At 40.4% G+C, this 13,523-nt stretch overlaps 1 protein-coding gene across 5 annotated transcripts in view; it reads right to left on the bottom strand.

Annotated features, from left to right (window-relative positions):
• Nucleotides 1–13,523, bottom strand: part of LOC126857423 (kazrin) — a 110,380-nt gene that overhangs the window by 3,894 nt on the left and 92,963 nt on the right. For 4 of the 5 annotated variants that reach the window (XM_050606830.1, XM_050606832.1, XM_050606833.1 and 1 more), the window contains 9 exons: nucleotides 12,760–13,147; nucleotides 10,748–10,837; nucleotides 9,305–9,521; nucleotides 7,771–8,038; nucleotides 7,184–7,531; nucleotides 6,914–7,037; nucleotides 6,510–6,654; nucleotides 3,410–3,602; nucleotides 1,765–1,791 (listed from right to left, as the gene is read on the bottom strand). In XM_050606830.1, coding sequence (XP_050462787.1) covers nucleotides 1,765–1,791; nucleotides 3,410–3,602; nucleotides 6,510–6,654; nucleotides 6,914–7,037; nucleotides 7,184–7,531; nucleotides 7,771–8,038; nucleotides 9,305–9,521; nucleotides 10,748–10,837; nucleotides 12,760–13,147 — 1,800 coding nt within the window. The remainder of the gene's footprint in view (nucleotides 1–1,764; nucleotides 1,792–3,409; nucleotides 3,603–6,509; nucleotides 6,655–6,913; nucleotides 7,038–7,183; nucleotides 7,532–7,770; nucleotides 8,039–9,304; nucleotides 9,522–10,747; nucleotides 10,838–12,759; nucleotides 13,148–13,523) is intronic. The other variant, XM_050606829.1, reaches the window with a different exon arrangement.

Raw genomic sequence — 13,523 nt, 5'->3', positions numbered from 1 at the left:
TTTACACAATCGATTACGACGGGCGATCGCGGGGCACCGCGGTGCCCCTCGGTAATCATAAATAATATAGCCCGCTATAAATAATACGGAACGTCTGGCTACTGGTAAATCGAGCTGCGTAATTGCATAATTTAAACCGCTACTCGCTATAAAGGTGTACCTTAAGACACGGGACACTCTGGTTACATACATGAGGAGGACACGTGTTTGGCTAATGTATATGCTCGTTATATACAGTGTTTACAATGTGGCATAACGCGTACATCGGTGTACATAGCACCGAGAATGGGTGTGTATAATCGCGGGATTAAGTAATGTGCAATTTCACCGCGGCTGCACCCGGGAATGATCGACCGACTTCTGAATATTTCATTAATCTATTGGTCTTCCTCTCTCTCCCCCCCTCCCCGGGTATCGGAGGATACCTTTAATTTATTTATCGTATTAATTTCTATACGGTAGATAAGAATTTGCGCTTTAATTATCAAACGGAAAAGCATTGATTGGACAAATTTTTTTTCCCCGAAGCAAATTAAAAATACGCAATTATTTCCGTTTGTCAACACGCATACACACAAGCTTAGATTGTAAAAATTTATTTTAAATAGAGAAACACACAGAGAGAGATATAAACTCGTTTTTTTTTCCGCGCGAGTATACTTCCTTTTCTCAGTGCGGTAGATTGTCTGGCAATCTGATTGGATTATAAAGACGGAAAAGAGGTGTATAAGTAGATGATAATAGATACAAGGAGAAGATGTGTCCCTTCGCGATCCGTTCCGTTCTCTATAACTGTCGGACTGCAAGGTTTAGGCTCGTACTTCATCAGTCTTTTTCTCTTTTACCTTGCAAGCGGATTCTCTATTCTCGTTGATTCAATGCGGTTGACCTTGGATCGGTATTTGCACACGCGATCGAATAGACCGACAACTAAAGTTTCTCAATTATCCCGAAGCCTCACCCTTACTGTACACGCCAGACTTTTCCTTCACGATTACTCCTTTGCTCGCATTTTCTAGGTCTGTACGATCGACGTCGAGATCCATAGAAATCACCCGGATCTCAGCGAAGCGTTAAACGTCAAACGAACAGCTGATCAATTAATCGCGTTAAATCGAAAAAAATATTTCCTTCCCCCCCGGCCTTCTCGCTTCGCTGAGATGGAAGATCTTGTCTCTCGAGCGAGGAAGCGTTCACGAGAAAATGCTTTGTCGCTCCACGATGCCGATACATTTATCATATTGATGTATGAGGCTTCCTACTTTACTTTTCTAGAAAAGAATACGGGACACGAGTTCGCGATCGATCGAGATCATTTCATAACTTGATTGTCACAATTCAATATATAAATACGAATTTTATCGTGTAAAACAATTTTTCTGCGAAATTACATTGTGTAGAGAAATTGATTGTAATAGAACTAAAAATTGAACACGATCGATTGCTCGCTCACTTGTCGTCGCAAAGACCATTTTCGCAAAGTTTTCCGCAAGTTTGAAAAACGACCAAGAATTAAATTTCAGATTAGGATAATTTAGAAATCACATTATCAATAATCACGTTAGACTCGACGTTAGAATTTCGATGATTTACTGATTAATTAAGGATTCTTGCGAAAACGTGCTGAGTGTATTCGACTACAACGATGCAGCGACTCCGTAATGGGGATTCTATGACATAATGGAACAATGTATAAAGAATTTTAGAGAAAGAGAAACAATGGATATGTATATATATATATATATATGTATATAAATACCGAACCTTTTTCAAGTAAAGAAGACTGCAGGTCTGCGATGATCCACAGGATGCAGGGACAATGATTAACATTAGGTCGAGCTCATAGCTCACAGCGTGAAATTCTGTCATTGACTTTCGTCATATAAAATTTTGACGGATTATTCGAACGAGTGGAATTTTCTTTCATTCATAGCAAATTGAATAGAAAAGATTTTTTTCAAAACATATATTGAATATATTGAATATTAATATTCTTTACTCTTATTTATTTATTGCTTTATTACATGAAGAGCATTATATATAGTAAACTTATTATATATAACTGACAAAAAGATATGTTTTATTCAATGTATTTATATGTAAAAATAAAATATGTTACATAATAATATTAATTATATATATTTAATTATAAAATTTTTCTAATACATAAAATATATATTTCTTACTTTGTTCCATCTTTTAATAAATTTAATAGATGTAAAGCCAATTTGGAATTATCGTCCAGAATAATCGTTCATTTCTTGCTCGACGAAAGTCAATTACAGATATTATGGGAAAATATTACGCTGTAGAGTGTTATGCGAGCGTTCTTAATTAAGCATTGCCATGCAATCGTGCTAATAAAATAAAAATAAAGAGCTGATAATCGCATAGATGAAATGCACGAAAGTGAATGAGAAAAGAGAAATGAGGCGAGAGAAATGACTACGCAACGCAGTTGCATTTAAAATGAAATGCTTATAATGAATCTGTTATGAATTGTGTCTGCATTTTTCAGTGCGTTTGTCTGCGCTGTACAATCGATTAATAACACCGCTTAATTACACAGCTTTCTGAATTAATATATGTCGAGAAAATAATTTATCGTAGAAAAGAATGGTTACTTTTTTAATAATTTATAATATATATAAAATTTTCCGTAATATATAAAACCTCCTTTAGAAATTAATGTAGCTCTTAAAAACAATATGGAACATACATTTACATAAATTTTTTTTATTGTTTTAAGTGCTAAATCAATTCCTCTAAATATTACAGAATATCTTATATATCTTTTTTTAAATAAATATCGAATATTTATTTATCATATATTCAAAATGTAAAGAAGGGTCAAATTATATAACCAAGAATGTGTAGCATTCTCATTTATATTAAAAATTGAATGAAAGAAAAAGAGAAAAAATCCATTAGTATAATCCCAAGGAGGAAAAAGGTTTAAGATCGTCACACAGATATCATATTTCAAAATATAAATTTTTCTAGGATGCAATGATCATGATTAAGCACAGGCTTTTAAGGAAGCAATTCGCCGAGAGAGAATTCTCCGAATGATCTTCAGCACTTGATTCTTATTCCTTCCAGCTCTTAAAACAATTATATAATATTTAATTGTTTAATATATATAATACAATGTAAATTTTTTTTTGTATATATTAAGAAAGGAAAAAAAGCGTATAAAAGATCATCCAAATGTATCAAGAAAAAAATGCTCACAAAGATAATTCTTTCTAACAACTCAATATTAGCCCATAATAAATGACACCTTTCACGACAGATTGGAAAGAATCAGAAAGAGTGCATAGACAGGCGAGACGGGGGAGCGGCATCGAGGCATCCTGGCGCGGACGACCAGGGAGGCTTTCGTTGAATCTAAACGTTAATACATTACCCTGAGGCTGGATCTGCGTCTGTCGACGGTGCCGGTGTGATTCGCCGTCATGTGGAGGGCCGACAACGAGCTCTGATGATGCTGTAGATGAAGGGCCCTGCTGCCGCGACCAAGACTACCGCCCGCGCTCGCGGTGCTCATCGGACGGCCGCCACCGCCGGTGCTGTTCCTCGGGACCACCTCCAGCTGACTTCTACGCACACACGCACACAACCACTTTTCATGCACGCCTTCTTGCGCGTACACACGCGTCCACGAACGTCCCTCGACCACGGACACACACACACGTGCGGCAACGTACTACAGCGAACCGCTCTCTAAATTATCATCTCTTTCTTATTGAATCGAATCCTCGGAAAGAATATATTTCTGTTTTGCAATTTTTCAAAATATATATTTTTCGGGACATATATTTTTTCTCGATTCTCGAATATGTTCGATTAATTAAGAATATTTCTTTTTGTGTTTTGTAAATTTCTCCGCAATCTTTTCGATAATTGTGCTGCCGATAAATATTATTGATAGTGGCTCGCTGCAGATGTCTCCGGCGATATAGAACGATAGAATCTATATATCTCATAAATGAATATCTAATTATACAACATAAATATACATACACAAGCATTTTGTGCACCACCGATATAGAGTATAATGTATAATGTTTACTGGGCTGTCAAATACGCCGGGGATGGTCTCGTCGAGACCGACCGGGACGCATTTCCAGCCGCGCTAATCAGTCAACGAGAGTAAACATCGAACAGTCAAAGATATATGTAAATATCAAAGTTGGCAAATCAGAAAAAGATAAAAGGAATCATATAATATGCAACTGGTGGTGTGATTCCTGGCCAGAGAAATATTCGGGGAGCCGAATATTATGTAAGATGGTAAGGGAAAACGAAACAATTCTTACGCATTATAAATAATATGACGAGAGGATTGGGGAGGGGGCAACAATAAAAAGGGAGGACGAATAAATCACGAGGATGATTATATTTAATAGCTAGAAAAATGCAACAAGGATTTCTTTAACAATAGAAGACGCTTTCTACATGTCTTTCAGAGGGTTCAGAAGGAGGTGCATTGATGTCTGACCAAGGATTACACCACGTTCACTAAGATTAAGTGTGCTATACATAGCGCAGTGCAGTGCAGGCGGCAGCTGTGGGCTACGGCTCAGCTATTAAAGAAACATTACCGGTGGATCCGCGACCGAGTGCGACTTGCAGACCCAGAGAATTGCGCGCTGCGATTATGCCCCGGGTAACTCCGACAAGAGAGTACCGAGACCGGCACGTTTCCACTGGGTGGTTTCATAATCGCGCATGTTTGTATATGTACATTATATGTCGACTGTATACTGTATACTGTAATTACGTGTGTGTATGCCCGATAATATTCAAGGTATGGCGTGTGTATTAAGACTACGTGATTCTTTCGTCGCGCTCGCGCGATCGATGACGGTCGAAAAGATCATCGAGCGAGCGAGCGCGCGCGTTCTCGGCTCTATTTATAATTTCGATATGTCAAGGGAATTCACGTTTCAGCTTAATTTTAATTATTCGTATGTATTTCAGTTCATGGAGATTGAGATCGTTAGCGGATAAATACCCACTTTATACGAACTCTTCTGCTTGGAACTGTAAGATTTGAAATAAATATCCTCATAGTACGATTCATTAGTCGCGCGTTTCAAAAAAAAAGGGTAACATAAAATCCAGATGAAAATTGCACTCCCTCTTCATATCCTTCGTTTCCGAACCGATTCTCGGGATATTTACAACTTTCCCCTCGACATTTCCTAGCAATACGTTAAATTACGTTCCGTCGATTACGAAAACTTTCTGCGAAAGTTGATGAATACGCGTCTCTTACACGGTAACTCTAACTTTACTCGTAGAAATTCTGGAAAAAGTAGCTGCCTATTGATTACCGGCGACTATACAGTAACAACTCTTTCTCTCCGGGCTAACGCTATTTTACGACGCGAGTATCGATCGTTTGTAGCAAAGAGGCGAGGATTTCGCGCGTCGGCTCGTTCGGAAATTTTTCGGCGCGGCGTTTAAGCGCGAAAGTTTCTCGAGAATACTTCAGAGAGAGTCTCGGAAGAAAAAAAAGGGAAAACACTATATTGACTATTTTATCCGCGCGCACAAAGCACTTCTATAAATAAATAAATAATTGACGATGCTCTAGCAAAAGTCTCTGCTGTCTGTCGATCGTTGTAAAGATTAAAGACGGATATTGCGATCGAGTATTTATTATGATCCGCGACGTAATTCGACGATTTAACTTTGATCATCGTAAATAGACTTATTGGACGCGGAGTCTGACGTGACGTGATGTGTCGTTCGTTGCTTTATAACTTGCACCTGCTACTTCCGTTTGAAGAATACGATTCGACTTCGTTTGACATATGGCACGAGCCGATTGGGGGATGAGGAGTAAAGCGACACACGGTCCTTATTCCTTTCCATCACGTTCTTCGTCTCGAGAAACGGAACCTCGAAAGAGCGCCTTTATGCGACGAACGTAAAAAAGCTCAATTCCGTTTTATTGTCCTTTTATCTAGCTATTGATATCTCCCACGTTTGATCGAAGGATCGTCCCCTTGCTATCTTTCTTTTTACCAATACGCGATTAGCTAGAAGGCAGCGGTATTTTTTTATCAAAAGATAAATTTTTAACACACAAGAATTTTAGCAATAAACGATGCTTCTCGCAATACACTGGACCGATAAGTCTCTTTATTTTAAAGAATGAGGAGCATATTTCTCTCGTTTCCCAGTTAGCCTTAAAAGGCGCGCTCGTTTTATTGCGTGATTCGACATAAGCTGTTTAGAGAGAGCGCGTATCTGGCTCTTATTTGACACATAAAGCGCGGTGAAAGTAGATTGAGGACATATTCGAGTGACTTCGAGAGAATCTCGAGACTAACATCGAATTTCCGAGACACTCTAAGAAGACTCCTTCTCGAGGCGTGGAACGCCCCCCATACGCGGATTAGTGTTCCGGATAGACATCGGTCTCATTGACGAGATGTCATGTCGATTAGTGAGCGTTGTCCAGTGTTGCTTCTGGATGACAGTAGACTGAGTACCTTGCTGGCAGAACGAGCGCTTCCAATTCGGCGGTTAGGTGCCGTCTAATCATGTGCTTGGCCGGCGGTATGCCCAACGCGGTAGCCATGGTGTCGCCGGTGAACGACGGCTCCAATACAACCAGAGCACCGTGTACACCCGAGTCTGCGGAGAAGATGGCTTTTTTTCATCGTAAATACGATTTCGACACAATTTATCAAAATTAAAAATGAAAGGTCAGTTTTCTCATTCGCGCGTATTTTCATTTTTTAAATATAAATATATGCCGTTCAATAATCATTACGATAAAATTTGCTAAAAAAGTTATTTAGAAGTAAAGACTTTTTTTATAATAAGAAAAATTATAATATGCAAGGTTGAAAGATTTTTAAAGATATAGAATCGCTTATCACGCGAAATTCACCTTTCAAATTCTCGGCGTATTCCGTGAGATCGATATTCCTCGCCCATCGAATGAACCTTTGATTCGTCCAGACCAAAGGATCCGTGTCAACCTGCTCGCATTGATGTCTTCTGACAGCGAGCGCCTATCACACAAAAGCGCGACGTCATCTCTTTAACGGTATTACTTAGCCGCGCAATTACGTCGATTAATCCTCGTAGAGTACCGATTTCAAAGCAATCGTCTGTGACTTAATGAGATCATGTAATGCTCGCTATAATTCTCGCTCACCTGTCGATCGTAATTCAGCATACGCAGCAGATGAATACCGTGAACGATGCTCGCCTGATGAAACTTCCTCGTGACGCCGAGCAGCTTCTCGAGCTCCTTCTTGCTCAGATGGTCCAGCATACGCGCATCCACCATATTGGTGGCAAAACTCTCCGAGTACTGGGCCAGACCGAGATCCGGCAGCCACTCGGAGCTGACCCAAGTATGACCGAGCTGGGCGATGCAGGGATACCGAACATGGCTCGGATGCCGATGTTCCTCGATGGCCAGGCGCAGTTTTTTCCGATGAAGCGGATGCGTCACGCCTAAACCAGCCTCTAATTCGGCATCGCTTAATTCAAGTAGAACCTGCAAATAGCGACCGACCAATTATGAATGATCCAAGAACACGGTTTCACGTTTTATCATTGAGATAACAAAATGTCGAAAGAATATTTTTGCGTAACAAAAAATATATTTTTAATATGCGATTGAGATTAATCGTAAATAAGCTCGAATAATTCCAGGGGATTATCCGCACTCGTATCAACAGGTTGAACTGTTTTAAAGCTCGCTGGTGAAACAGGACACATCGACAAATCCTTTACCTTGCCCGATTTCACATTCTCGGCGCATCGTGGTCCGTACTGCGGCATCCCGAGAGCCACCTCTAACCAGGCTAAAACGGTCGGGGCTCGCCATCGTTCCATGGGCACGGAGGCCGCCTCACGGAGCAAACGAAGTTTTTCGGCGTAACCCTCCTCGGTGAGCGGTGACCACGATCGATATGGATCAAAGCCGTCCGCAGCCTCGTTGCCTCCGCTTCCAGCATTGGTGCTGTTTGCCGTCTTCCGATGCCGCGAGCGGGCGAACACTCTGTCAAAAAAAAAAAAATTATCGATCCATATACACATATCGATATTTAAACAGAATATTATTTCTTTTGTGTGTGTGTGTATTTTGCTAATATCTATTACATAACATAAATTCCTCTTTTATTGCTTATTATCTCTTCTCGTGGGATACATAATTTTTTGTTCATTTTAATGTCTCGAGATAATACGTCCCTAATCGATTGTATTCCGTCAAAAATATTATGATAAAATTCAATTTAAAATAAATACACATTTTGATATAAAAATTTTGATTGATTTCAAATCTGATTAAAAATAGGAGATTAGTTTTTTCCGCTAAAGATAAATCTAATGTTTTCGTTAATTCGGAATAATAGAAGTTTAAGAGATTTCTATGTCTATGAGCGATACCTCGTTTTATAATTAAAAGATCCAATCCATCCATCATTTAAAATCACCTCGCAAACCTAGCACGGGGATAAAAGCTTGTCTGCTACAATATCAGCTGTAGTTTCTAGATGTGAAAAATCAATATGTTTCCTCTGCATCCAAAGAGGCGTTCCGTTTCAAAGGATTCTACTGTTTTTATACCAACAGTCTTTGTTATTTCTACATGTCGCGAATCTACATCGATCTTTTTCCAACGTCGTTGTAAAGAGTTGCGAGCTGCAGTTTCCCTTTTATCGTGTTACGAATTCATTTCACTCGTTTGTAACACACTGCGAGGAAACTGACTAACTGAATGAGAGACTTGCGTGGTAATCGCGTACTCTGTGAAGTAACGCTCTACGAGTCGTACAAAAGTACAAAAACCGTCGAACAGAGCGGCAGCTGTTACGTACGAGCGCGAGTTTGCGAAAATCAATGTACTTATCGTGCGCACTTGAAAAACCATTTCATTTAATTCCGCGACACGGTGTCGTCGTGAAAATCTTTCGCTTTTTTTTTTTTTTGTTCCGTCAAAGTCATTTATCGCGACCGCTCGTTTTGCGTCACGCGTCAATTATATTCGACAAAACAGTTTAGCTCGCGTTTACATGTAAAATGCATCGCTTATCCCGCAGCTACCGGCTCCGCATTTCCCCGATAATTGCGATTTAAATGTTTGCGTAACGAGCTAAATATGATCAATGTATCGCTTAATTAATACATAATTAGCATCGATAAAGGATAATGTATTATATATATATTTTTTTTTAAATATTGCAAGTTTATGTCATTTTCGAGGCATTTTCGACTCGCACGATGGAAAAATCTTTGAACGTACATAACGGGGCGATCTCATTACCTTGAAATGGATCCCCATGTGCCGCCGCGAGTGGCGGACGATCTCGAATGCGCGGCAGGTGCGACGACAGGTGGCGGCTGCTTGTTCCTCCTCGGCTCGGATTCCAGCGGACTGGATAGCTGCTCGACCGATCGCGATAGCGAAGAATTGTCCATGGACCTTGAGAATGCGTTCAGCGGCGACAATGTGGGGCTGCAATCCTTCGGCGTGGTCGCGGCTGAAAACATGAAACTCGATTGAGCGTCGTATCATTTTTTTTTTTTCGAGAACAATTTTCTCGGGACAAAGACAGAAAGTAAATGGATAGAGAGGTAGATTGCGAAGAAATGTAACGAGATACGCGAAGGATATAAATGTAAAAGCTGATTCATATTAATAAATGAATGAATTATGCTACGCGAATTACTTAATTATAATATATCATATTAGGAGAAAAATTAGTATTTAGAGAAAAGTATTTTAAAAAAGGGAGATGCACATATGACAGAAAGAGAACTTAATTGGCATTAATATCATTAAATATGTTATTAAAATTAAATCGGGAATCGTTGACGCAAATGCTAGCAATTATTTATTCAGTATTTAGTCTATTTAAACGTATCGTATTTCTTTTATATTAAAAATCGTTTCGGCATTTCGGCAAAGTCTTGTACGTCAAGCCATTATCCTGTTTAATGACATAGCGAAAGGTAATCGATGCAAGTCACATAAAGAACACACAGCGCGTCGTGCAGCGATTCGAGTTCGAGTGCAAAAAAGATCCTTCTCGTGGGCATAGCTCGTTCTTGTCATCTGTCAGGTTTGCGGTACGTGCATGCGCATGCATTCGAGCCGTATAGCAAGACAGGGCTTATGTATCGGGGACACATCCTCGGGGGACCCTCTCGGCACCGGTTTAGGCTCCTTGCGCTCCGAGAAGAACGATGATTTATTCGCCGAGTGCCCTCGATCCCTTTCCAAACCACCGTTCACCGTATTTAAGGCGCGCGCGCGCACACGACGAACACACATACCAAGAGATAAATGACTACAGGGTGACCGGAATTCAATAGCGATCGATCTTTCAAGTCGTGATTTTCGGAGAGTTTTACGGGAGAGAGAAGCATCGATGCTGATGATTCTCGATGATGGAAATGCTTTAACGCGATGTACGATTATCGTGTCAAATAACTTTTACGATTAATCGTTAATCTTGCGTGTTCGATCGATAACGACTGAACCGGCCACCCTGCGAACGTTGACGATAGAAGACGGAGGATATCGGGAAAGAGAAAATAGACACACATAGAGAAGCAGCACAGGTCGTCGATTAGGGAGAGCACGATAAGATGGAAGGGATAGAGCGCGAAAGAGAAACAGAGAGAGAGAGAGAGAGATAGAAAGAGTGACAGGGGTAACGTGACGACGACGACGATCAGATGATTTATGCTCTTGGACACTTACATTGGTATATATGGGGTGGTGCTACGGAGGATACCACGGAGATGCTGTCCATGTCGAGACCGCTGCCCTCGACCGTAATTGTCGGCGTGCCTGCGCGGAAATATATATAAAGGACATCAATTTCGAGTGAAGGGAGGAAGAGTGCGGGGAGGTGTCGATGGAGCCCCCGTCGTGAGGCCTTTACGTCCTTGGGGGATGTCAAGAACGAGCTTTCCTCGAGGTCTCACACGCTGATATGTCGGCGAGCTTGTGTTCTTTATGTCGCGCGTCGCCCTTACCGAGGATAATGTGTGTTCGTCACTGAAAGCGGAACGGCGAACACGTCGCGACGTTGGGAGAGTATAACTTGACGCCCCTGACTTTTTCGTCGCGAGATGACGAACGCGGTCGTTAGCGAGAATTTCCATCCGCTTAATAGAGAAAGTTTTAATTGATAATTTCGCGCGCGCATATAGAATAATGTTTAATTGACTAATTAACTTTTAATTTCGCGGTGTATTATTAGGTGCGCGAAAAATTCGAAAGAGAGCTCTCACTGTCGTTTTATTATACATAAAATTATGGAACTTCTCTCTTTCTCTCCTTTGATTAATTATCATTGATTAATTTTTTTATAACAATATATATTACATATATTCTTAAATTAAATTAAGTTAATCATAATTGTATAATGTAGGAGTCTATTTATATAACTACATCATCAATCTTCTCTTGTTATTCTCGAGCGCACTCCCTTCTCTCGTGAAAAACAAAATGATAGAGCAATATCCTGAGCAAATATTTAACTTGATAACGTAACATGATAAGATTTTACATAATCCTGAAACTTGAGCGTTCTCCTGTGCGTGTTTAAGGTACATCCTTTCGTGCTTTCGCGAAAATCATGCCCCGCGCGCTCTTTAGCGACCGCGAATGTTTGCCCGACGAACCCAATCGATCAAACCGTTTTGATGCAACGGCACGGCGATTGGCTGAATAATACATGAAGGAAGCGTGCTCGATTAGACCGCCACCACCTACGTTCGATTAACATTCGCGGCTGACGGACGCCGGACTATTTTTCAAACTGGTACTTAGACGGATGTGCACGGCAATCCCCTTCTACCTAGACGATTAATCTCGGAGCTCGTTGCATCTAAACGCCGGAGTCATTATCTCCTAAGCGGGTGTCACTACGATTGTGATTAATAGTAACGTTAGAGATAGATCTACATACTTCTCCGAATTTTTTTTTTTTTGATATATCGCGGGGATTCTATTATGAAATCAGTAACTACGTCGCTTCGTATTTCGACATTATATTATACAAGAGTGTTATATTTATTTTAATTAAAACCGAGGTCGAAATTGTACTTTGACATAAATGTAAATACATAAAATGCTTATCCTTATTAGGAATATTAGAAATAAAATCTTTCGAATAGATTCACGAAAAGATACATCGACAATGTAATATTAATACATAATACATACACAAATAACGGCTTGAAAAAATTTTAATCAGCGAAAGAGATTTCTGTAAAAAAAATTATAGTCGAGACGACTTATCTCGTATAATCGCTGTAACATAAACGTAGATAGATAAACTTAAATATTCTTATTATTAAAAATCTCTCCTTCTTACTCCCAAACAGGTTTATGAAAAGATACGTTAATGCACGGCACACACGCGCAGCTTATACTGAAAAAAATTTTAATCATAAAAAGAGATTTTAGTGGAAAAAAAAAAAATTAATTAAGTCGACTCATTTCGTATAATGCTGCAAGAGAAAGGGCAATTCCGCGCTAGAACGTGGGCGTTCATCGCGCAAACAATTTACGGGAAACATGTAGTTTATCCGTTTTAAAATTCTCCCCTTTCTTATAAAATTTTCTCTCCCATTGCCTCTTTAATATCCAAATGTCTCCTTTGCATCTCTGTTTCGTGCAAAGAGCTAAAAGAAAATAAAAAGAAAAAAAAAAAGAAAAAAAAAGAAAAACCAAAGCAGTGATCAAACGCTGTCAAAACTCACCGTCCGTCGTGGAGTCCGAGAGATTGCCGCCGACGCTGGTCGCGCCGCCGCTCTCGCGATCGCTGGACCCGCGGACCCCGCTGTCAGCGCTGCAGCTGCCGCGATCGCCGGCCTGGCCGCCGGAGGATCCTCCGGGACCCGCGCCGACGCCCGCGTTACCCACGGACACGCCGAGTTCGGTGATGCCCAACGGCGGCTGCGAATTCACATGGGGAATGATGCCGCAGCCTCCGCTACCGCCGCCGCCGCCTCCGCCGCTGCTACTTCCGGCACCGGGAGTCGCGGCGCCGTTTACGCTGCCACGCGGAAATGACACCAAGGACTCCTGATCGCTCAGACAGATCCCGCCGCCGCCGCCGCCGCCACGTTCCGCCAGCTGACGTTGCAGCTGCATTGATGCAGAAGTATATTTCAAAATGTGAACCCTTCATTATGAGGGCCAGATATAAATAATGGAAATACATCTCGCGAGAGAGAAACAGAATGGCGGAATTTTTATATTTTATTTATTTTGTCAAGTATTTTTGAGAAAAAATACACTTATGTAATTATATAATTATCATATAAGATCATATACATATAATTAATTTTTTACGCGATATGATCTTATCCTTATACAGGGTGAGTCCAAACCTTCCGGACAGACTTTGAGATTCTATAGAAAATTTAATTCTAAACAAAAAGTTTCCCATAAACATGGAAAAATGCTTCTTCAAAAGTTAGTGAATCTTTAAAATCACTGTTTTACATTCTTATATTCTTAC

The sequence above is a fragment of the Cataglyphis hispanica genome, chromosome 21 (genome assembly GCF_021464435.1).
Source record: "Cataglyphis hispanica isolate Lineage 1 chromosome 21, ULB_Chis1_1.0, whole genome shotgun sequence".
Taxonomy (NCBI): Eukaryota; Metazoa; Arthropoda; class Insecta; order Hymenoptera; family Formicidae; genus Cataglyphis; species Cataglyphis hispanica.
The sequence above is the reverse complement of the archived record's forward strand: the minus strand, read 5'-3'. Positions and strand labels throughout refer to the sequence as shown.